We start from the raw sequence: 24198 nt of genomic DNA, 5'->3' as shown, positions 1-24198 counted from the left end.
AACATTGTTGGATACTGGAAAAGATGATTTTATTAAGAAACAAATTCTGCACACGTGTGCTCAGTACACAGAATTGGATGCTGCATCTATGCTCACTGAAATAACTCGACTTCGGCACATTATCTTGTATAAGGAGGTCAATCCTGATGAGCAGGTTGCAAACTGGTCAGCTTTAGATTTGCTTCGCTGGGTGTATAAGTGGAAGCTGCAAGAAAGTTTAACTAACTTTGTTGTCACATTAAGAATCTTTCTTACTATCACTGTTTCTACAGCGAGTTGTGAAAGAAGTTTCTCAAAACTTAAACTAATTAAAACATATCAGAGATCTACAATGAGCCAAGAAAGACTAAGTAATCTAGCAATACTGTCCATTGAGAGAGACTTTAATGTAGATTTCAATTCCGTTGTTGAAAAATTTGCGCAAATTAAAAGCAGGCGAATTTAAATTAATCTGTATATACACTTCTATTAAAGAATTACAATTAGAGGTACAGGATTGAGGAAGTTGGCTCCATCTAGCCCAGTCTTGGATCATCTCCAGGGTATGGTTTCATTTTGATGTTTAGTTTTTGTTCTTGATATTTTTTGTCGTTTACGATGGTTGTGAGACGACATATAATAGCATGGCCCATGCTTGTTGTTGTTGTTTAGTCGTTTAGTCGTGTCCGACTCTTTGTGACCCCCTGGACCAGAGCACGCCGGGCCCTCCTGTCTTCCACTGCCTCCCGCAGTTTGGTCAGACTCAGACTCATGCTGGTCGCTTCGAGAACACTGTCCAACCATCTCGTCCTCTGTCATCCCCTTCTCCTTGTGCCCTCCATCTTTCCCAACATCAGGGTCTTTTCCAGGGAGTCTTCTCTTCTCATGAGGTGGCCAAAGTACTGGAGCCTCAGCTTCACAATCTGTCCTTCCAGTGAGCACTCAGGGTTGATTTCCTTCAGTATGGAGAGGTTTGATCTTCTTGCATGTAGTAACCTAGCCCATGCTAGGTTACTACATTTGTAGATTTGTATTCATAGACCTGCTGAAAATGTGGAGAATGTGTAATGCATGTTCACACTCAATAAAGTGTTTGAAAATAAACTTGTATTTAGATGCATTTTACTTTAATTACATCAGTATTTTCATAACAAACAATACATGTGCTTAGGGGGTAAGGGTTTCTTTAACTAATCTAGTGGAAGAGACTCGAGTGCTAAAATCCACGGGTTAGGGGGCGCAAATTACTTGCCTTGCCCCGGGTGCTGACAACCCACGCTACGCCACTGATTATAAGACATTAAAAGACTATTTGATTCAACCATTGATGGAGGTCAGCAATGAAATTATGGAGGGAAAGAGGGCGCCGGAATCGTGGAAGGAAGCTTTTATCACATTGATACCAAAATCTGAAACTGAAAAGACACAACTCAAGAACTATCGTCCCATCTCCCTTCTAAATGTGGATTACAAAATATTTGCAGACATTTTGGCAAGTAGACTTAAAAGAGTTTTAAATGAAGTAATTCATAAAGATCAGGCAGGCTTTCTCCCAGGTAGACATATGTTTGCTAACACAAGGAATATCATTGACATCTTGGAACTTTTGCAAACAGACATAAATACAAAAGCAGTGCTAATCTTTATAGATGCGGAGAAGGCCTTTGATAATATCTCTTGGAAATTTATGAAGGGAAATTTAAAAGAAATGGGAGTGGGACGGGGGTTTAAGAATGGGATTGACGCAATATACTCAGAACAAAAGGCCAAATTGATAGTTAACAATGTGGTTACAGAAGAGTTCAAAATTGAAAAAGGAACACGACAAGGCTGCCCGATTTCCCCTGTTATTTATTTCGGTTCTGGAGGTGCTCTTGAATATGATCAGAGGGGACCGGTTGGTGGAAGGGATTCAGGTCGGAGCGAAACAATATAAACTTAAAGCCTTTGCAGATGACCTAGTTTTGACTTTGCAGAAGCCAGAATCTAGTACAAAAAGAGTATTGCAACTGATACAAGACTTTGGTCGGGTGGCGGGATTTTAAATAAACAGAAAACTAAGGTGTTGGGAAAAAATTTGACAGATACAGAGTCAGAACGGTTTCAGAGAGAAACAGAACTAACTGTGGTTAAAAAAGTAAAGTACCTAGGGGTAAATATAAAACAAATTCCTTCCAGTAGCACCTTAAAGACCAACTAAGTCAGTTCTTGGTATGAGCTTTCGTGTGCATGCACACTTCTTCAGATAGTGTGCATGCACACGAAAGCTCATACCAAGAACTGACTTAGTTGGTCTTTAAGGTGCTACTGGAAGGAATTTGTTTTGTTTTGACTATGGCAGACCAACACGGCTACCTATCTGTAACTAGGGGTAAATATAACAGCAAAAAATCTGAGTCTATTTAAGGATAACTATGAAAAATGTTGGTCTGAAATTAAGAGAGACTTGGACAGTTGGACAAAATTGAAGCTTTCTTTGTTAGGCCGAATTGCTGCTATTAAGATGAATGTATTGCCAAAAATGTTGTTTTTGTTTCAAACATTACAGATTGTGGACAAGACGGAGTGCTTCCGGAAGTGGCAGAGAGATATCTCTAAATTTGTCTGGCAGGGCAAAAAGCCCAGAATCAAGTTTAAAATATTAACTGATGCGAAATAAAGAGGGGGCTTTGCCCTGCCAGAATTAAAGCTGTACTATGAAGCCGCAGCTTTCTGCTGGCTAAAAGATTGGCTACTTCTCGAGGACACTGACGTACTGGATCTGGAAGGTTTTAACAATGCTTTTGGTTGGCATGCATACTTATGGTATGATAAGGTTAAGATCAATAAGGCCTTTAAGAACCATATTGTCAGGAAAGCAGTATCTAATGTCTGGACAAAATACAAAGACTTATTGGAGAATAAAACTCCAAGGTGGCTTTCACCCCTGGAAGCTAAGGCCCGAAAAAGACCCAATATGGAGGCCAAATGGCCAAAATATTGGGAAATACTAGAAAAAGATGGAGACAACTGGAAATTGCAGAGTTTGGAGAAAATCAAGGATAAAGTGTGAGACTGGTTACATTATGCTCAGATTAATGAAGTTTTTTAAAATGATAAAAAGCTAGGGTTCCAGGTGGAGAAATCGAAGCTAGAAACAGAATTGTTAGAACCAAAGACTAAGGTACTTTCAAGAATGTATAACCTGCTGTTAAAATGGAATACACAAGACGAAATGGTTAAATCAGCTATGATAAAATGGGCACAGGACATTGGGTATAATATTATGTTCGAGGACTGGGAAAGGTTGTGGACCACTGGGTTGAACTTCACTGCATGTAATGCTTTGAAGGAAAATGTAATGAAAATGATATATAGATGGTACATGACCCCAGTTAAACTTGCAAAGATATACCATTTGTCTGATAATAAATGTTGGAAGTGTAAAGAAGCTGAAGGAACATTCTTTCACCTCTGGTAGACCTGCCCTAGAGTGAAGGCTTTCTGGGAAATGATATATAATGAGCTGAAAAAAGTATTTAAGTATACCTTCCCTAAGAAACCAGAGGCCTTCCTTCTGGGCATTGTCGGCCAGAAGGTGTTAAAGAAGGACCGAACATTTTTCATGTATGCAACAACGGCAGCAAGGATACTCATCGCTAAGAACTGGAAGACTCAAGAACTACCCACACTGGAAGAGTGGCAGATGCAACTGATGGACTATATGGAACTAGCCGAGATGACTGGCAGAATCCGAGACCTGGGAGAGGAGAGGGTTGAAGAAGATTGGAAGAAATTCAAGATTTATTTTAAAAAATACTGTAATTTGGTTGAATGCTAAGAAAGGATGCTAGATCATAAATAATTGTGCACCACTAAATTAGTGAGAATTAAGATGATAAGTAAATTTGAGAAAAAAACTATAAACCTTTTGGAGAACTTATAGATTATATTTAAATGAATTTGACATAAGAGTGTAAACAAGATGATAAATTGCTGGCAAGAATTGGCAATGATGTAAATGGGAGCGGGAGGCGCGAGGGAGTCCAAAGATGTTATGAAAAGATGTTATGATATATGTTACACTTTTTTTTATTTTTGCATTTATGTTTGAAAAATCCAAATAAAATATTATAAATAAAAAAAAATGTATTGAAAGGGGCATGCTGGCATCTCTGTTGAAAGGGGCACGCTGGCATCTCTGTATTGAAAGGGTGCACAGTTATCTTTTGTGATTTATATATATATTTCACAGTTATTTTGATACACTGGTCATATATTTAAAACACTGATCACATTTTTGCGTTGATAGTTTTTTGATTTACATTCGGATTTAGGTGACATCTGGAGCTGAGCGGTTGCAAGCAGCAGTGGAATGAAGAGAAAGAGAAGGTATCACTCTTCTAGCTCTTCTATCTGTTCACCGGTACTCGTGTGTACTGACGTGTTATTGTGTCTGCTTTAACCCACAAATTAGCAAAAATGAGTATGAAACAGACATCGTTAGAAAGTTTCCTTGGGAAGAAAAAAAGGCCCAGTGAACAGACAGAAGAAGAGCCTTCAACATCAAAGAAACATGCAACTTTTAACAGACAATACCATGAGTCCTATTTGAAATATGGATTTATCGGGACAGGCGATTCCCACGCACCAAAACCGCTCTGCATAGTTTGCGGCGAGAAGCTCTCTAATGAGGCAATGAAACCTTCAAAACTGCTTCGCCACTTGACCGCCAAGCACCCTGGCATAAAAGACAAGCCCCTGGAGTATTTTGAAAGAAAAAAACGGGAGCACGAAGCACAGAAGCTATTTATGAGGGCCACCACATCAATAAAGGAGAATGCACTGAAAGCATCATATTTGGTGGCTAACCGCATTGCTAAGGCTAAAAAGCCATTTACTATTGGTGAAGAATTGATCTTGCCTTCCACTAAAGACATTTGCCGTGAACTTCTAGGAGAGGCTGCTGTGGAAAAGATAGCACATGTGCCTTTGTCAGCTAGCCCTGTGACTAGGCGCATTGAGGAAATAGCCGAAGACATTGAGGCACAATTGTTGGAGAGGATTAATACATCACCGTGGTATGCACTCCAGGTTGACGAATCTACAGATATCGACAACAAGGCACTACTACTTGTTTATGTGCAATATCTATATCAGGAGGATGTGCATGAGGATTTGTTATGTGCACTATCTTTGCCAACCAACACCACAGGAGCAGAACTGTTCAAGTCACTGGATGGTTATATATCAGAAAAACTGAAATGGTCCTTTTGTGTCAGCATATGCACAGACGGAGCTGCTGCCATGACCGGACGACTGTCTGGTTTAACTGCTCGGATTAAGGAGGCTGCACCTGAGAGTGAATCTACGCATTGTCTCATTCACAGGGAAATGCTGGCAAGCCGAAAAATGTCACCGAAATTTAACAGCGTATTGATGGATGTTTGAGCAGCTTTGTGAGGAGATGGACGCAGAGTACAGATGCCTTCTCTTATACACAGAAATAAGATGGTTATCAGAGGAAAATCGCTAACCAGAGTATTTGAATTACAAGAGCCATTGCAAAGATTTCTCTCAGAAAAGAAGTCACCGCTGGCAGCACATTTTAGTGACAAGGTATGGGTCGCAAAACTAGCTTACCTGTGTGACATATTCAGCCTACTCAATGAACTCAATCTGGGCCTTCAGGGGAAAATGACAACTGTTTTCAAGTTGTCAGACAAAGTAGCTGCATTTAAAGCCAAACTGGAGTTGTGGGGACGGCGCGTGAACAGAGGCATTTTGGACATGTTTCAGACATTAGCAGGGATTGTAGGCGAGACTGAGCTTGAACATTCATTCTGCCAGTTGGTGCACAATCACCTGTCTTTGCTTTTTAAAGAGTTTGAGCGCTACTTCCCAACCACAAAAGACCCACGAACTGGTAAGGAATGGATCCGCGACCCATTTGCCAACAAATCAGGCGAATCTAGCATATCTATGCAAGAAGAAGAACAACTGCTGGAGATTGCAAATGACGGTGGCCTTAAAATTACATTCGAGACAACAACTCTGCCGGTGTTCTGGATTAAAGTCATGGCGGAATACCCCAAGATTGCCACCACAGCACTTAAATCCCTATTGCCATTTCCGACAACCTATCTGTGTGAAGCGGAGTTTTCTGCAGTGACAGCAACCAAAACAAAACAACGGAATAAACTGGACATAAGCAACACACTTCGGGTGTCTATTACCCCCAGATGGAACCGTCTCGTTGCAAAGAAACAAGCTCAGGGTTCTCATTGATTTGGCATTCTAGTGAGTTAAATAAAATAAATCACTTTATATTCATTTTTTGGTGTAGCTGTATTTTATTTTGAAGGCATGTTTAAATAGAATTAAATCAAAATTATTAAATCAAAACAAGCGAGCCACGGAAAAATTATCAAACATTTACCGGTCCGCGGCGATAAAAAGGTTGGGGAGCACTGACTTAATGAACCCATTATCCAGCACTGAAGGGGCCTGATTTTACTAAAAAGTTTGTTGTGCAAACAGATGCATTTGATGCAGGGCTAAGGAACCCTTTTCCTTTCCCAGATGGTAGTTTTCAATACCCAGTTCTTATTCATGATGTAATTTTTGAAGGGAACAAAGAAACCCAGTGGGCTGTTTTAATTTTATGTTGTTTTCAGCTTAAGTAGCCCCTATTGCCTCATTACGGGTAATCTATAGTAGCACCAGAACACTCAAAGTCAACACATCAAGTTCCATTATTGATGGGGTTTTTCGTTTGGACTGGTCATCATAAAAGGAACAACCAAGCTGCCAGATTAGAACAAGAAACAAGTGGCAAAACTGCTGACTGCACTGGAGTGCAAGTTCCCCCAGGAAGCTGTTGAATAGTTTGTTTAAATGTTAGGGTTCATTATTGTTTCACAGGATGTGTACCACTTTAAAAGCCAGGGTGCATATCCTGACCTAGTTTTTACAGCTGTGTAGCAGGTGCCGATAAGTCACTGTAATTAGCTGTGTCAGCAATTGTGAACGATATATAATGTGCAGTATGTACCTTACTCTGCCCTGGTAGATGGATGGGCGATGATTACAGACACTATGTAAGATGTAATGTTAAGAGTTTTGTTATTAAACCATGCAATGTTATTTTTGTGTCTTTTCAGTGTTTCCATCTGTGTGGTCTACTCTGCACACACTCTGTGGCGTATTTTAAAGGCCTAATAGCAAACTCAATCTAATGGAAAGAGGGTAAGAAAATCATGATCTATCAGCTGGAATCTGGGATGCCTACCAAAAACTGAACCTTGGTCAGGATCAGGGGCTGACCATCATGACGATAGAACAGGTTCATTTGTATGCTACCCCTGAACCTAATATATTCCTTTACTGTTGTAACAGAACATGTCAGCTTCAACAGATAAGACACGGACCCTCTCCATCTATGTCTTTGACCAACCCACTGTCAGATGCACTAAAGCCTGCATAAAAAGAAGTCCCTAAATTGCAAGAAGTGCTGTTAGCAATCAGCTTTTCACTGAATCACTAATTAACTCATCCTTAAATCTCCCAGGAAGGGCTGCTTAAACTACTACTTCTGAAAGGTAAAATGAGAAATGAGGATATATTTCAGGCTTTTTTCTTTTTTAAAAAATATATTTTTATTAAAGATTTCTTAGTTTACAAAAGTATGCGAATTGTCTTTTTTTCAAGTTGTGTTTTCTATAGATCAGTTTCATTTGTTATGAGACATGAGTGTTGCATACAGTGTTGAGAACTATGCTACAAGAAGCATGCCTGCCTCTGGTGAATCATTGAGAGAGAAACCTGGGTGGGGTTTCCCAAGGCCTTCGAGCAGGGGTTAAGCATTGCTGCTGGAACCATTCAGCACAAAATGGCTTCTGAAATAACCACTGAGGGATTTATTTATTTATTTATACATTTCAATCGCACCCTACATGTGTAAAACCATTTGGGGCACAATTCCATAAAATATAAATTTATTCTATGTTGTCAGACATGAGTGTTGCATTCAGTGTTGAGAACTATGCTGCAAGCATGCCTGCCTGCCTCTTCACCAATTCTCATGTTACCATTGATGGGGGACCAGCAATGATTGGCTGTCAGTGGGTTCATTGCTCACTGCCTAAAATATTGCCCTTAGTTTGTGTTATTACCCATCAAGAAGCATATTTTTAATAAAAGAGTTTTCATGGTGACTGTGGTCTCCCCCCTTATTTCCTTTATTTTTTCTTACACAGAGGAGTCCTGACCATCAGTAAGATCACTGTTCCCAATGCCTAAGGTGAATGAAACGTTCAAGCCAAGTCTTTATGATTAGTCACAGAACAGCCATGGGAGGATTAGAGATTGTGCATGCAGCTTTTGTGTTCACTGCACTATGTCAGAGGACCAGCGAGAAAACCTCACTTTTGGTGAGATAGAAAAGTTGAGAAGCATTACTTTGGGGTTACCAGTTAACACAGCATTGTTGCTCATTAAGGTATCCTTTAACAGCTTCTGCTCAGTAGAGAGTATAGCTGAGAACTAGTGCATTAGTGGATAGATTGATGAGCTACGGGTGGAGACTATTAAAATCCCTGCTCGGCCTTAAAAAGGTTTTCATTTATTTCTCCAGTTGTGCTAAAAACAATGAATCTGCTCAGCCTTTAGGGTTATTTTTGACCGTCACTAGCTCTCAGCCTAACCTAGAACTATAGGAAGGTGAGCTCAATATAGGAAGCTCAATAGTGACAGGCAGTGGGTCTCCAGTTTTGGAAAGGGAAGGCCCCACTTGGGAGATGCCAGGCATCGAACTTGGGACCTTCTGCATGCAAAGTGGATGATCTACCAAGGAGCCACAGCCCTTTTCCACAATGTGCCTCACAGGGCTGCTGCGAGGATAAACCGGGTGGTAGAGAACAATCTGTGATGCCTTATGCTCCCTGGAGAAAGAGTTGAACATAAAATAAACAGGTAACTTTAACCTGCATGATTCCTAAACAAAACAAAATGAATATCTAACTGAAGCCCCTGGTTTCTCCATTATGTGGGAGTATGCTGTGGAACTACCATATATGGAAGAAAAGGAGGGAATCTCTCGAGGGATTGCTGAAGCCTAACCATTTTAAAAGTTTTTAATTTTCACTTGTTTTGTTTAGTTTCACTTCAGAGTCCTGTTTAATTTTAAGCAATATATAAATTGTTCAAATAAAATAAACAAATACAAAAATATCCAATGGGAAGTTTGTACACATTTGGAAGTATTGTCATGACTCCCCCTCCTCAGGGTTGAGAACATGAACTTTTAAGCAGCAGCAACAAGTTTTATTTATTTTAATCACGGCTCAGAAGGGACAAAGCACACTTCTGTGCGGATGAGCGATGTGCCTCAGTCAATTGCTGAGGGAACACAATTTCAAATTAATACTCCCATTCTAATTGGTGCCAAAGAAGGATAGAACCTTTTTTATGTATGCTACTGCAGCAGCAAGAATACTCATCGCAAAACACTGGAAGACACAAGATCTACCCACCCTGGAAGAATGGCAGATGCAAGTAATAGACTATATGGAACTGGCAGAAATGACCGGCAGAATCCGAGATCAAGGAGAAGAGCAGGTGGAAGAAGACTGGAAGAAGTTTAAAGCTTATCTACAAAAACACTGTAAAATTTATGAATGCTAAGGGCATTGTAAATGAAATGAAGGGGTTCTAGTGATTAAGATAAATAAGAGTATAAAGGGAAGGATAAAGGATGAAAACGAATATGAATGAGCTTGCTGAAATAATTTTTAAAGTGGAATACAAGAAGGGAAGGCGGGTGGAAGTAAGGAAAATAAGGTTTTGAAGGTTATTAAATTGAAAAAGAGTTTGTTTGTTTTTTTACTTTTTTTCTTTCTTTATGATTCCTTGTTTTGTTTGTATTTCTGATGTTTGTTGTTTTTGTGATTTTTGTGGACTGTTAATTTTTCTGTAAAACTTAATAAATATCATTTTTTAAAAAAAGAGAGAACATGAACTTTTAAGCAGCAGCAACAAGTTTTATTTATTTTAATCACGGCTCAGAAGGGACAAAGCACACTTCTGTGTGGATGAGCAATGTGCCTCAGTCAATTGCTGAGGGAAAACAATTTCAAATTAATACTCCCATTCTAATTATCTTCTCTTAAGAAAAGCCCTGTTGTTTTAATGAATATAATGAACCAAATTACTTTTGGGGTGGTGAGTATTGAAAAAAGTGTCAAGAATGCTGCATTTCCTACAAATACTTCCTTGATGGCATAAATTAGGCTGAAATTACACTGGTGCAACCCTTTTGAAATATAATTGCTTTTAAAGAGTGCAGACAGAGCAAGGAAGAACACAGGCTTCCAGTGGAAGGAAAATGAAAGGAAAGCAACCTTAAGCTCCTCTCCCCAAGCCATAATGGTTATCTAAGCTAAGAGAAGTCTGGTTGATATGACTGAAATAAAAGAAATGGCACTACTCTTGGCCTACGGCAACACGTACACGCCAGCCAGTTTGCAAACCTCCAGGACTTACCCAACCCACCACCCGCTTGCAAAGCTCTTTTCAATCTGAGTCCCCAAACAGGAGGGCTGGAGATCGTGAAGCAGTGAGCCAAACCAACTCATGGCAAACATTGGGGGGGTGAGAGTGTTCAGTTTCTGTTTTTCCTTTGAAACCCAAGCATTACTATTTTTGTTTGCCCCTACTTTACCTTGGCACCATAAAACCGGCATGCACTTCACATATTCTTCAAGATAGCATACTGGATGTAGTGCTTTCCATAGCTGGAGGCTCAAAGTTTTGTCCCCCTTCATGTAGCAGAGTTGGTTTCTCCCCCTGTGAGTCATCATCAAGAAGGGGAGTGAAACCTATGTGGGGTTTCCGAAGGCATTTCAGCAGGGGTTAAGGAACCATTCATTTGACACAAAATGGCTTCTGAAATACCCACTGAGGGTTTTATTTATTTATTTAAACATTTCTATCGCACTCTGCATGTGTAAAGCCATTTGGGTCACTACAATTCCATAACATATAAATATAAAATTAAGGCCTATATATTTAAATCAATACAGTATTATACAACTTTAAACAATCCCCAAATAATTCTGGGAACTGTAGTTTGCTAAGGGCACTAAGAGTTGTTGGAAGACCCCTGTTCCCCTCACAGAGCTACAATTCTCAGAGGAGCTTGGCAATCCCTATTGCCAGGAAATTCTGGGGATTGTAGCTCTGTGAGGGGAACAGGGGTCTACTAACAACTGTCAGCACCCTTAACGAAGTGCAATTCCCAGTATTATTTGGAGGAAGTTGTGACTGTTCAAAGTTGTATAATACTGCTTTAAATTTCTAGTGCAGATGGGACCAGTAAGAATCCGGTTAACTGCATTTGTGCATATGTTCTCAACCAACACAGATGGCTGTGACTCTTGGCTCAAGAACAGAGTAAATTAGCAATGAAATCAGCAAGCCAAGCTTAGACTGAAAGAATATGCCATTTATTACAAAATATGATTGGTATCATGATACAGAACAGAAAAGTTAGTTTTCATAGGCAGGTTGGAGTGACAGCTCTTTGGTTCAATCCAAGAAGGAGCAGAGATGGAAGGATCCTGAGGACAATAAGGAGAACAGCATAACACCAGAGAAATAGGTGCAAATCCTACTTGGGTTATTTAACAAGACACAAGGCAGGGGAATCTGCAACTTCCATTGGGGTTGGTGTGGGATAACCAGCTTCGTATAACCAACATGTATTTTAATGAATGAATGAAGATAATACCATAGACTAAGCTATCCTGCCAGGTTTAGCTACATGTCCACTTCCCCTCACCTTGGTACGAACCAATATTTCCCTTTGTTGTCCCCTAGTCTTCAGTGTGTGAAGAGGTTTGAGCTGGTTGCTCCATCTCAACCGCATGGCTCTCACAAGCCACTTTTGAATTCCTATACCAGTAAGTAAGTAACATTAAACACTTTGCATCTAAGCTGAGTTTTACTGCCTGTGCAACCTTTTCTGAAGCACATGAATCTGACATTTGGAGAATTTATAAGTAAACCTTTTAAAAAAAAAGTTTTACCAACCTTGTGGTCTTTTCCCTATGCTGGGGGGAAAGGGAAACTTTGGAAAGAAACTTTGAGGGAACATTCTGTAACTCACTCAACTCCTCACAGGTAGTTGTGATGAACCTGGGGACAGAACCGCATTCTTCAGGGAATGAGGCTGGGGACCAGTGTGCACATAAAGTCTCCATTTTAGTAAGGAGTAGGGCACATGCATACCATTGCACAAAGGTGGGTTGGAAGATGCAGTTCAAAAGCACGTCAAAGTGCAAGTAGATAAATAGGTACTGCTCCGGCAGGAAGGTAAACAGCGTTTCCATGCGCTGCTCTGGTTTCGCCAGAAGTGGCTTAGTCATGCTAGCCACATGACCCGGAAAAACTGTCTGCAGACAAACGTCGGCTCCTTCAGCCAGTAAAGCAAGATGAGCGCTGCAAACCCAGAGTCATTCACAACTGGACCTGTCAGGGGTCCTTTACCGTTTTTGTGTGTGTATTGTTATACAACTGAATTACATTTTTAAAAAACTGTCAACTCGCATCAAAATGTAATTTTCTTTGCTGAAACCTTTTATTAAGAAATAATAAATTAAATACTGGATTTCTGTGAAAGAATTCATTACAAGGTGAAGTGTGTGAGGAATTGAATGGATGGATGTCCGTGGCTCGGGGGCGTAATCTGGACTGGGCGCAAGATCACCTAGCTATGGCTCTGTGTTCAAATGCCCTCTTGAAATTCCCCTTAGTCTCACACTTCTTCTTTTATTATTATAAATATTTTTATTGGTTTTACATATAATCACATTGCGTACCATCGTACTCTCTTATTTTACCTCTTTGGCTCAACTGAACCTATTGACTTCCCTCCCTCCCATCTGATGTTTTACAAAATTAAACTTTACATCTTTACAATTTGCTTCGTTTCCTATCCTTGTTATATATCATTGCCTAAAATATTCTATTACTCAACCTGAATAGGTAGCAATTTCATCTTACAAATCTTCAGATGTTAATTGCTTACAGTTGTCTTTCAAATATAATATAAATTTATTCCAGTCTTTTTGGAATGCTTGGTCTTGCTGGTTCCAGATTCTTCCCGTCAGTTTCGCCAGTTCTGCAAAGTCCATCAGCCATGCACCCCACTTCTCTGCTAATATATAGGTGCTTTTATCAGGGTCATCTTTGACTAAACCATTCCCTGCATAGTAGCAGTAAACAATGGTATTAAGCAGTAAAGGGTGGCTATCATTATATCTATTTAGACAGTTTACTGTTAATAAGAACATTGGTTGAGTTGTGTTTAGCCTTCATCCTATGTTGGGCAAGAGATTCCTGTATTGCAGGGGGTGACATCTTATACCACCGAAGTCGCTGCACTGTAGAATTTTTCTTCGTGCCTAACAGTGTGTTGTCGCTCTGAACAATATGATGCAAAAAGGGAATGTTGGACTTACCATGAAAATTCATTCTCTCTAGTGGAGTGGGTTGCAATTCCCACTTGCTTTCTAAGTAGGGATATTATAATAAGCTTCTGCTAAAGACCCCTGCCCTCTCCCCGTCCAAAAAACACCCATACCCAACCCTACAATTTTCTGTTTCCACTGAGAAGTTTCAGTCTGTAAGTGATTTCCCTATACAGTGGTACCTCAGGTTAAGTACTTAATTTGTTCCGGAGGTCCGTATTTAACCTGAAACTGTTCTTAATCTGAAGCACCACTTTAGCTAATGGGGCCTCCTGCTGCTGCTGCGCCACCGGAGCCTGATTTCTGTTCTCATCCTGCAGCAAAGTTCTTAACCTGAAGCACTATTTCTGGGTTAGCGGAGTCTGTAACCTGAAGCGTATGTAACCCGAGGTACCACTGTATTCTGTTGGGAGCCACCCAGAGTGGCTGGGGAGACCCGGCCAGATGGGTGGGGTATAAGTAATAAATGATGATGATGTTCAGAGCAATGTGCCTGCTGTACAGGTACCACTGTACGATATAGCTGCATTAAGAAGTAACGAACAGCTCCACCATGAGGTCAGCCAAGGCAAGCACACCCTATTGTGAATTCTGGTATCATTAAAACTGGCAGGCAGATAGTTCTGATCCTGTAGAGTTCTCTGTTCAAGCCACATTAAAATGCAGCGCCCTAAGCAGGGATGGCCTAAGACATTTTGGTACTTGAGGCAAACCACAAAATGGCACGTCCTCCTGCCAAGGAAGAAGAGGTGAATGAAGATCTTCACCAGGAACAAGAGGTGGAAGGAAGAGACAAATCAACCTTACCCAATGGCTGAAGTGGAAATCAAAGGCTATGCGGGGGGGGGGGGGGATTTCACCAGGTGGGTGCAGAACCTAGGAGACCCCAGGGGACAGAGCCCCACCATTTCCACCCAGAGAAGCCAGTATAAGTTGCAATTTCAGCTGAATTTGGGGGAACCACTTGAAGCATCTGTTGCATTGAGCTGTGTGAATACCGTCCCATAGGACGCACCTAGTTTTTTGGGGGGGAAATAAAGGAATTTTTTTTTTCTTTATCCCCCCCCCAAACCAGGTCGGGGAAACGGAACCAGGTCGAGGAACAGCAGGATGGCGGCGCTGCGCCTCCTTGCTGTCCCCCGAGCTTGTGGGGCTGGCCGATGTCTGTCCGGTGCGCTGGGCGGCAGGCTGCTATCCGTAGGGAACTCCCGCAGGGCTCCAACACGCTGCGGATGTCTGCCCGGCGGGTGGGGCGCTCTGCTTCAGGGCGCCGCTCGCGCCGGGCGGCAGGCTGCTATCCGTAGCGTAGGGAGCCCTGCGGGAACTCCCGCAGGGCTGCCTAGGCTGCGGATGTGTTCCCAAAGCGCCAGGCGCTCTGCTTTAAGCGCGCCCGGCGCTCCGGGAAGCAGCCTGCTATCTGCAGCCTAGACAGCCCTGCGGGAACACCTGCAGGGCTGCCTAGGCTGTGGATGTGTTCCCGAAGCTCTGGGAAGCAGGCTACTATCCGCAGCCTAGACAGCCCTGCGGGAACTCCCGCAGGGCTGCCTAGGCTGCGGATGTGTTCCTGAAGCCTGGAGAGCGAGAGGGGTCGGTGCGCACCGACCCCTCTTGCTCTCCAAGCTTCAGCGAAAGTCTGCATTCACCCCATAGGACGCACCCAGATTTCCCCTTCATTTTTGGAGAGGAAAAAGTGCGTCCTATAGGGCGAAAAATACGGTAGCTTTGATTTGACTTGCTCATTGCAAACAGCTGAAGGACTGTAAATTTTGACAATAAACCTGATTTGCAATGGTGGTTGAATAATTTTGATTGCAACTGTAAGCCATCCATGTGTACCTATGGCCATAAAGCCTGGGTAGAATCCAGAGGGAGGTGGGTTAACCTCCTATTTCGGCCACAAACATCTCTGTAGGGGTGGCCCAAGCCTGTGGCAGAAAACTCCCAGATGGCAATACATCAAAACTGAATTTGCTACCCATAATAGCACCCAAAATATATTCTTAGGGTCATCCCCAACTGCATATGTGAATTTAAAGGTAAAGGGACCCCTGACCGGTAAGTCCAGTCGCGGATGATTCTGGGGTTGTGGTGCTCATCTCACTTTACTGGCCGAGGGAGCCGGCGTACAGCTTCCAGGTCATGTGGCTAGCATGACCAAGCCACTTCTGGCGAACCAGAGCAGCGCACAAAAATACCGTTTACCTTCCCGCTGGAGCGGTACCTATTTATCTACTTGCACTTTGACATGCTTTCGAACTGCTAGGTTGGCAGGAGCAGGGACCGAGCAACAGGAGCTCACCCTGTTGCGGGGATTCGAACCGCCAACCTTCCGATCGACAAGTCCTAGGCTCAGTGGTTTAGACCACAGTGCCACCCACATCCCATATGTGAATTTAGGCATCTTCAAATTGAAAGGGCCCCTGTAGGAAGTCAAGACTGTCTCTGCTTTACAGTTAACTGAGACAAGCCCCTACTGAATTGCCATATAAACATTCAAAGAGGCAAGGTGTACAGGAAGGCATTTAGACATTATGCATTCATGACCAGCTCACCAGTTCCTCATTTAATAATGAAAACCATGCAATTATGCAGGAGTGAAGACAGATATGTAATGTGATTGCACCTGGCTCCATTCATTTTTACCCCACTGATGTAGCAGAGGTTAAAAAGATAGCAAATATTTCACAAATCTTAATAGCTTACTGGTTTTGATTAGTAAATGCAGCCTGAAGGGAAGGGAGGTCTACAAACTTGTGCGCCAAATGTCAGAGCGCCAGGCATAAAAAAATAGGATCTTCCCCAAAATAGAGCACTCTCTTGAGAACAGTTTGTACCTAGCGAAGCAACCGTTTCAGGATCGGTATGCACGATTTCTTACAGATATCCCTAAGAGAGGGATCTTTCTACTGAAAGCAAGCCAGCATATCAGCCAGCCTTGTCTTCATCCTTGGGTGCACATGTGTAGCCAACTGGTCTAGGTACAAACTGTCCTCTTAGCAGATGTCTTCATTTTGCAAAGTCTTTGGAATCAGGCTATTCTGAGCTTTCTATTTCTACAAGAAAACCAGGAGCACTGCAGGGATACGCTGTCAAACACAGGATGATGCATCATTCCCTTGCTGATCCTGCCAATACTATTGATTGCCCAGTTACCCACACTATAGAAACGTAATTGTGAAGGGCCTAGATAAGGATTTGTAATTTTTCTAGGATACTGGAAACAGAAGGCATGAGGTTTTTCTACTAGGACTGCAACAAATATTCCCTGAGAAAATATCCATGCATCCATGCACACACAGAGATTTATGGGACTATAGGGTGTGACCCTTTACCAGGTCAGATTATTTGTTCCTAAACCAGCAATTTACTCTGACTGGTAGCAGTGTTCCAAGATTTCAGACAGGTGTGCTTTCAATTACCGTATTTTTTGCTCTATAAGACTCACTTTTTCCCTCCTAAAAAGTAAGGGGAAATGCGTGCGTCTCTTATGGAGCGAATGCAGGCTGCGCAGCTATCCCAGAAGCCAGAACAGCAAGAGGGATTTCTGCTTTCACTGTGCAGCGATTGCTCTTACTGTTCTGGCTTCTGAGATTCAGAATTTTTTTTTTCTTGTTTTCCTCCTCCAAAAACTAAGTGCGTCTTGTGGTCTGGTGCTTCTTATATAGCGAAAAATATGGTACCCGGTACCTCTTCCTTTAGGATCAGGGACAGGGCTGCATTTCCTTGTGGACAACCTTCTAGAGACTGCATGGGAGAACTCAGAGGAAAAAGTGGGCAGGGCAGCAGGTAAGACTCTGACTTTTATACTTCTACACCCTTCCCCCTCTAGGCAAGTAAGAGGAATGGTCAGAGTTCAAGGGCACATTCCAGCCAGGCAATTGCACTCAAGGATGGCACAGAGTAGAGTTAGTTAGGGGCTTTGGCCTCTGGAGAATCTCATAAAGGCCTGGAGAGCCAAAGGCTTGAAACTCTCCATCCCTGCTTTAAGTAGATGGGACTCAAGCCCTTGTGCCTGCAAAGAATTTGCTATAGTCTCCCCCAAGTATAGATATGGCAGCTACCACCCCTCTTGACAGGAGGCATAAAGCAGACCACCATATACTGGGCCAAACAGCTACCATTCGAGTTTCTCCTAAACTAGCAATTCCTAAACCTTTCCCCTCATGGACCCACTGGAAAAATGCAGAGATTCTTGGAGGATCATCTAATGGTTTTTCCACTGATTTTTTATTTAAGAAGTTGGTAAAGTCTCTCTCCCTGCATATGAAATGTAGCCACCATTGAATTCTGCGTTTTTATGCAAAACTACTGCTTTGCAAGTTATGCAACTGGGGAGCGTAAAAATCTTGCCTCCGAGCAGGAAGATCAGGTGTTCGTTAGCATACGCACCAACCATGCAAATCTTTGCAGCAAACTAGTGGCACAAGGTCAGAACTGTCTCAAGAACAGAATGAGGACACCAAAAGAAAACTAGAACAAAAATGCTTTTAATAGCTTAACCCCTTCCTTCCAGGGATCAGAGAAACAGAAACACCCCATTACCTCTCCACCTTCCAAAAAAACTAAGGCAGTTGTTCTGCAAGGACATATACTTTGGGGAAAATCTCATTTCAGATTCCTGAAGAGTTATATGGCAACTGTTTTCCCAGCAGCCAAAATGAAGCTTTTTCTATGCATTCATCATATTTATACACAAGAAGAGATCCCTGTGCTTGATTACAAAAATAGTATTTCTTGGGGCATCTCTCTATTAGAAAGAGTTAACCAAGAGGAAAACAATATGAGTATATCCTCTCCTTGCACACAAGCTAAGGCAGGGGGACAAGATAAATTTAAAAGCGCCTCTTCCTCCATCACGGTTTTCTTCTCTCCATCCACACAGATGCCCCTCATTCACAAGTATAGTCTACAAGCCCAGAATCAAGTATGGGGCAACCATTAGCCCACTATTAAAACATGAATATTATTTTCAGTTAAGCAGCAATTAACTAAAAATCTATCCATGGCAGAGGAAAGGGATACTTCAGTTGTCATGCCATGGAAAGCAGGGAAGGAAAACACAGTGCTCAACAGCAAAATAATATTAAATAAAATTAGCTGCCACAGTGGAAGCTCTGCAGAGAGGAATTCCGAATCTATTTCCTACAGTGTTTCTAATCTCAGCATTACTTTTTTTGTACAAGTTTTGGATAAGAAGGTTTGAAAAGGAAGTTGAACTGGCATGCCTTTTGACTGTTGCAAGGACGAAGAAACTGAACATGAGTGAGAAGTTACAGACTGTATTGGGGTTATTCCACCAAAGGCTTGTGCACCTCTCCCATCTGTGACCTGCCCTCCACACACTGAAGTGGCTTCGTCTCCAGAACAGAGAAAGGCAAATTACTTTTGGGGTCTCCTCGCTGGACTCCTTATCCAATGGAACACCTAATACATCATCACCATTGATTTGTATGCTGCTTTTCCATAGTCAACCATGTGCAAGGCGGTTTTATTCCTTTTGCTCCATTTATAATAAACAAGAGGCTGCTGATGGTTCTAACGCTGTGGCCAATTGAATCCAATGAAGAGGATGCTTGAAGTTCCAAGGAGAATCCAAAGGACTACAACGGGGTAAAACAATATGGTTCTCTTCAGATGTTCTGGACCACAATTTCAGCTGGCATGGTCAATGGTCAGGAACAATGGGAGTTGTAGTCTACAGCATCTGGAGGACAGACACTATGTTGCCTATCCCTAGACTGCAATGTTTTTGAAGCAGTGGTCACCCTGCTCTGTCTCTCTTGTCTGCCTGTCTCTCTCTATACACATATACATATACATATACATGTAGATATGTATGTATGTATGTATATGTATATATGTTCTTCTAGAGCAGAGTGGAGGCAGACCCAAGCTTGCACCTTATTTCCTACAGACTGGAGAAAGTGCATTGCCAATGAAATGAAAAAGGCAGCAGGGTGAGCCAGCAAAAACAAGTGGGTGGGATAGGAGAAAAAATATATTTCCTTCCCTCAGAGACCTAAATACTAGGCAATCAACTCAGGTTTTTTTTTTGAGGGGGGTACTTTTAAGCAACTGGAAAGTTCCTGAAATAAGAAAACTGCAAGGGAAAACTCTTACCTACAACTCAGAGAAGATATTCTGTTTTTAAGATCCTTGAAAACACAGCAATGCTCTTGATTTTTAAAGAGAATATGGTGTGCAGTGAATATAAAAAAGTGATAGATTGGAAGTGGCTGTCCAGCCAAGACAACAGAATACAATTTGATTAAATGGGGAGGGGAGCAATCTACAGTTGGCATAGTCTGGCCCAAGTTTCCTAAGAGGTATGCTGACTGCAAGGGTGTACAATCACCATTTGCTTAGTGGCAAGAAATTATGTGAAACCAAGGTCTTTGCTTCTGTATAATATGCATACATCTTGGCTTTGGCAGGGGTTGAGCCAAAAGACAACATAGTGTTTTTTTCTGGTTAACATATTGGGGACCATGAAAGGAACAGGATTTCTCAAACCTGGTGCCCCACCAGACATTGCTGGACTAAAACAACCACCATCTCTGGCCTCTGGCCATTCTTGCTGGGACAGCTATGTATTTGAGTTCAACATCACCTTGAGCAGCTTTTCTCAACCTTGGATCCCCAGATGTTGTTGGACTACAACTCCCATCATTCCAAGCTAGCATGACCAGTTGTCGGGGGGTTGGGAGTTGTAGTCCAACAACACCTGGTGCCCCAACTGATCTAGAGAGAACCAAGTTGGAGAATGCTGCACTACATGATGCAAGACTACAGTATGTCATTCTACTCAGAAAGACCATGGGATGCTATTGAAGGTCTTATTTCAGGGCACACATTTTCAAGGGGAGGCAAAGCAAAGATGTTTAATGGAGACAGCAATGTTACAGTCATATTTCTCCTCAACACCCACCCACAAATGGCTGCCTGCCTTGCTTCCAATTCCAAGCGTAAATCCCAGAGAAGAGTTACCTGGAAGAGAAGGTCTGAGTTGGTTCAAGACAATGGCGCATTATCAACACCATCACACCCAGAAGTTGTATTGACAGCAGATTTTATGCCATCATTATTTCTGCCACCACTTGCTCCAGAAATGTGACACAAAAGACGTGAAGGTGTGTGCCATGTCCAGAGATCACTTTCCCAAACATGTGATCCTTCACAAAACACAGGAATTCTGTGTTCCTAAAAGCCAACCTTAAAGTAGCATTTGTCCTGGTCATGCATACCTTTCTCTCTCCGCCCTCCATTCTTACCTCAAGGAACAATGCTAGCAATTTAACATAAATGAGGAGAGAACAAATGTTACGTGTATTGCCCAGGGACTCTTGGGCTTAGGTCACAATCAAAAAGCCACGTTACATCAACTGTGGTGGTATCCATTTGATGGCTGGAAGCAAACAGGTAAAATGGAGTCATTTAACAAAAAAGAGGAGTCAACATCCTGTGCCACTTTAAAGACTCCTGCCCACCAGAAACAAGGTTTGAGAAAGGATAGGCGGCTCCACTAAGACGTTCACAAACCCCATGGAGATTCCTCTATGCACGACAGAGGTGGGAGGTCACACAAATGTCAAGGAAATGGGGAAGGACAACCTCGTGGAGAGCCAACGAATCAGTTCACTTTCAGCATTCAGTCCCAAGCAGTGATGAGGCATGTCCCACATACGCCACATGCCTAACCATAGACACACAAGAAAGAAAACATTCTGGGAGAAGTTGCCGGGGGTGGGGTGGGGGAATCAGGAGTTTTCCAAAGAGCAGCAACATCAGGTCTTTTTACTAGCTCAAGTCACATAAATCACAGAGCCCCGTGTCAGGGCCTCTCTCTATTACAGCCATTTCTCTCTCTGCACATGGAAGAAATAAAGTATTGAATAACAGGAAGTCAGTTTCTCTGCCTGGTGTCATGTATTTTGCACCTCCAGAGTCACATGAATTAAGCTCTCTCTAGCCACTTGGTTGTGACCATGGCTTTAGATGCAGAGACTGGGCTCATCAGCTGTCCTGTGGGCTGAAAGAGACACCAGAGAGGTCACAACTATGGGCCAATAGCTAGCAGCAGAGCAGGCAAGCCAAGCTTCAGAGACACAGATCACCGCATTAAACTTAATTCCATAATCCCTGACCTAGTTTTACATTTTATTGAGTTTTTAAACATTCTCTCTGTAAAATGCATTCATGTAGGCAATGCCTCCCGCCATCCAGGCCATGCAGCAGCGCTGGAGGAGGGGATGGCTACCAGTTTTACACTGCTCACAGACAACGTGGAAAAGGAACCCCTGTACAGACTAGATTCTGCTGGGAGGCAAAACTCAACAGGCCGCGTTACCATGCTGCTCAATAGTGGAACGGGGCAAAAGGGGGGAAGAAATAGTAGCAGCAGTTTAACAAAGCCACTCTTGCCCCTGCTGACGTGTCCTACTCTGTGCATAGTGTGAAACAGTGCAGTCGTTCATCAGAGTTCAAACTGAGCAAACTAGATTTCCCTTCAAACAAAGAAACAAAAACAAAAAAAAAACCCCCAAAATCAAGGGAAGGAGAGGCAGTTCAGCTTTAGCTGGTCCGGCAGTGGACTTGCCCCTCGGAGCTGTCTTCATCATCTGAGCCTCCAGTCCCACCACTAGTCAGTCCTGTGATCCGGTAGCCCATGTTAAACAGCATCACCTCCAGTGGGTCAGCGTTCATCCGCCTCTGGTTGGCTTGGGAAGCGCCTTCCATGTCTTCCACCACTCGCCCGTTCAGTGCCTCGCTCTGCAAAACAAGAGGAAGGGCAACAGGCAACGTTAGCTGCTTGTGCTGGGCAAACCAAAGTGGGTGGGGAGGTGCTTTTGGTTTTCCAAGCTTAGCCCATGGGAGACACATTGCTCTGAACATCATCATCATCATCATCATCATTTATTACTTATACCCCACCTATCTGGCCAGGTCTCCCCAGCCACTCTGGGCGGCTCCCAACAGAATATTAAAAAAAAACGATAAAACATCAAACATTAAAAACCTCCCTAAACAAGGCTGCCATCAGATGTCTTCTAAAAGTCATATAGTTGTTGATTTCTTTGACATCTGATGGGAGGGCGTTCCACAAGGCGGGCGCCACTACCGAGAAGGCCCTCTGCCTGGTTCCCTGTAACCTCACTTCTCACAGTGAGGGAACCACCAGAAGGCCCTTGGTGCTGGACCTCAGTGTCCGGGCTGAACAATGGGAGTGGAGACGCTCCTTCATGTATACTGGGCTGAGGCCTTTTAGGGCTTTAAAGGTCAGCACATGCAAGTAGCATTCAGCAACCAGGGCTAGAGGTTGCCTGTAGAAGGCAGATCCATGCATTTGTCTAATCCTTTGTCTGATCATACCTCTGGTCTGGGATTCCACAGCCGTACGACTGGATCGATGCCACTGGTGGCCAGGAAGCAGTAACTCGGGTGGGGCTGGAGACAGTTGACAATGGACTCGTCGCCTTGCAACACCCGCACCAGGTTTGTTGTTTCTTTTTCCCAGATGAAGAAGGAGCCGTCGTCAGAGCCGCTGACAATGTACTGTGCATTGCTGGGAGGGGGGCAGGGATTGTTGGAGAGAGTGAGTAGAAGAACTGAAGCAAGAGTTAGGTTTGATCATTGTAAAATGTGGACCAAACAAAATTTCCCTCGATCCCTAATTCAGCAGGCAGTACAGATGGAAGGGCAACACATAAACAGCAGAAACTCCACTCCTGACCTTGAGAGAAGTTGACATACCTGCCAAAAAAGTTGGCCTCTTTGATGTCTGTGGTGGTGTTGCAGTGGCCGCAGTATCTGAACTTGTAGTCATAGCTGCGCTCCCTCAGCACCATCTCATCGTCCGAAATGGAATCTTTTCGGCCCGTTGCTCGCAGCCAGATAGGGCCGCTCCCTTTCTTGTCTTCCGCTAAAGAAAGTCAAACACCATGTTACTTGTTTCTAGCACTTGGGAGAGCACAAGAAAGCCTTGCTGCTTCTCAGTCTACCCTACTTCACAGCGATAAATAACATCCTCTACCTAGGAAGAGTTGGACATGACTAAATGACTAAACAACAACAACCTAGGAATTTTAAAACTGGAAGGGACCTCAGAAATTATTGGGTCCTGGGGGTGGGGAACCTCAGGCTCGAGGTTTGATAATTTAAGAAAAGGAATCTAAGCCTTCACCAATGCTCAGGGCAGGATGGCAATACGTTGGCACAACAGTTCTCACCATTATCACTTTTTGAGAAAAGGGCTGCATTGATGTCCCGGTCCAGTGCATCACAAGCACTGCTATGTGCTTGCTCAGGGAATTTTCCTTTGAAATCGTCCAGACACTCCAGTGCTTCTGCCACATACTTCAGCTCAAAGAGACAGCGAGCCAGGCGGAAGTGAGCCTTCAAGTGGCATGGATTTAGGGAGATGGCCTTTAAGCAGTCTCTCAATGCATCGTAGTGATCCCCATCCCTGTAAAGGTGACAAAAATACTATTTATTCAGTGGGAAAGTATTTCCCCTCTTGCTTCCAAAACTCATTTACCCCCATCTAGTTCAGCATTCGGGATGCGGGTGGCGCTGTGGGTTAAACCACAGAGCCTAGGACTTGCTGATCGAAAGGTCGGCGGTTCAAATCCCCGCAGTGGGGTGAGCTCCCGTCGTTCGGTCCCAGCTCCTGCCCACCTAGCAGTTCGAAAGCACCCCTAAGTGCAAGTAGATA

The 24198-nt window shown here is 43.0% G+C and overlaps 1 protein-coding gene across 1 annotated transcript in view; it reads right to left on the bottom strand.

The window, feature by feature from the left end:
• Window positions 1-17958: 17958 nt before the first annotated feature.
• WDTC1 (WD and tetratricopeptide repeats 1) overlaps window positions 17959-24198 on the bottom strand; it is a 28737-nt gene continuing 22497 nt past the window's right edge. Inside the window, exons 13-16 of the mRNA XM_081868961.1 lie at window positions 23714-23949; window positions 23238-23406; window positions 22857-23049; window positions 17959-22256 (exon numbers count right to left, since the gene is read on the bottom strand). Coding sequence (XP_081725087.1) covers window positions 22059-22256; window positions 22857-23049; window positions 23238-23406; window positions 23714-23949 — 796 coding nt within the window. The 3' untranslated portion in view covers window positions 17959-22058. The remainder of the gene's footprint in view (window positions 22257-22856; window positions 23050-23237; window positions 23407-23713; window positions 23950-24198) is intronic.

Source organism: Podarcis erhardii (genome assembly GCF_964252035.2).
Source record: "Podarcis erhardii genome assembly, chromosome: 7".
NCBI classification, from domain to species: Eukaryota; Metazoa; Chordata; class Lepidosauria; order Squamata; family Lacertidae; genus Podarcis; species Podarcis erhardii.
The sequence above is the reverse complement of the archived record's forward strand: the minus strand, read 5'-3'. Positions and strand labels throughout refer to the sequence as shown.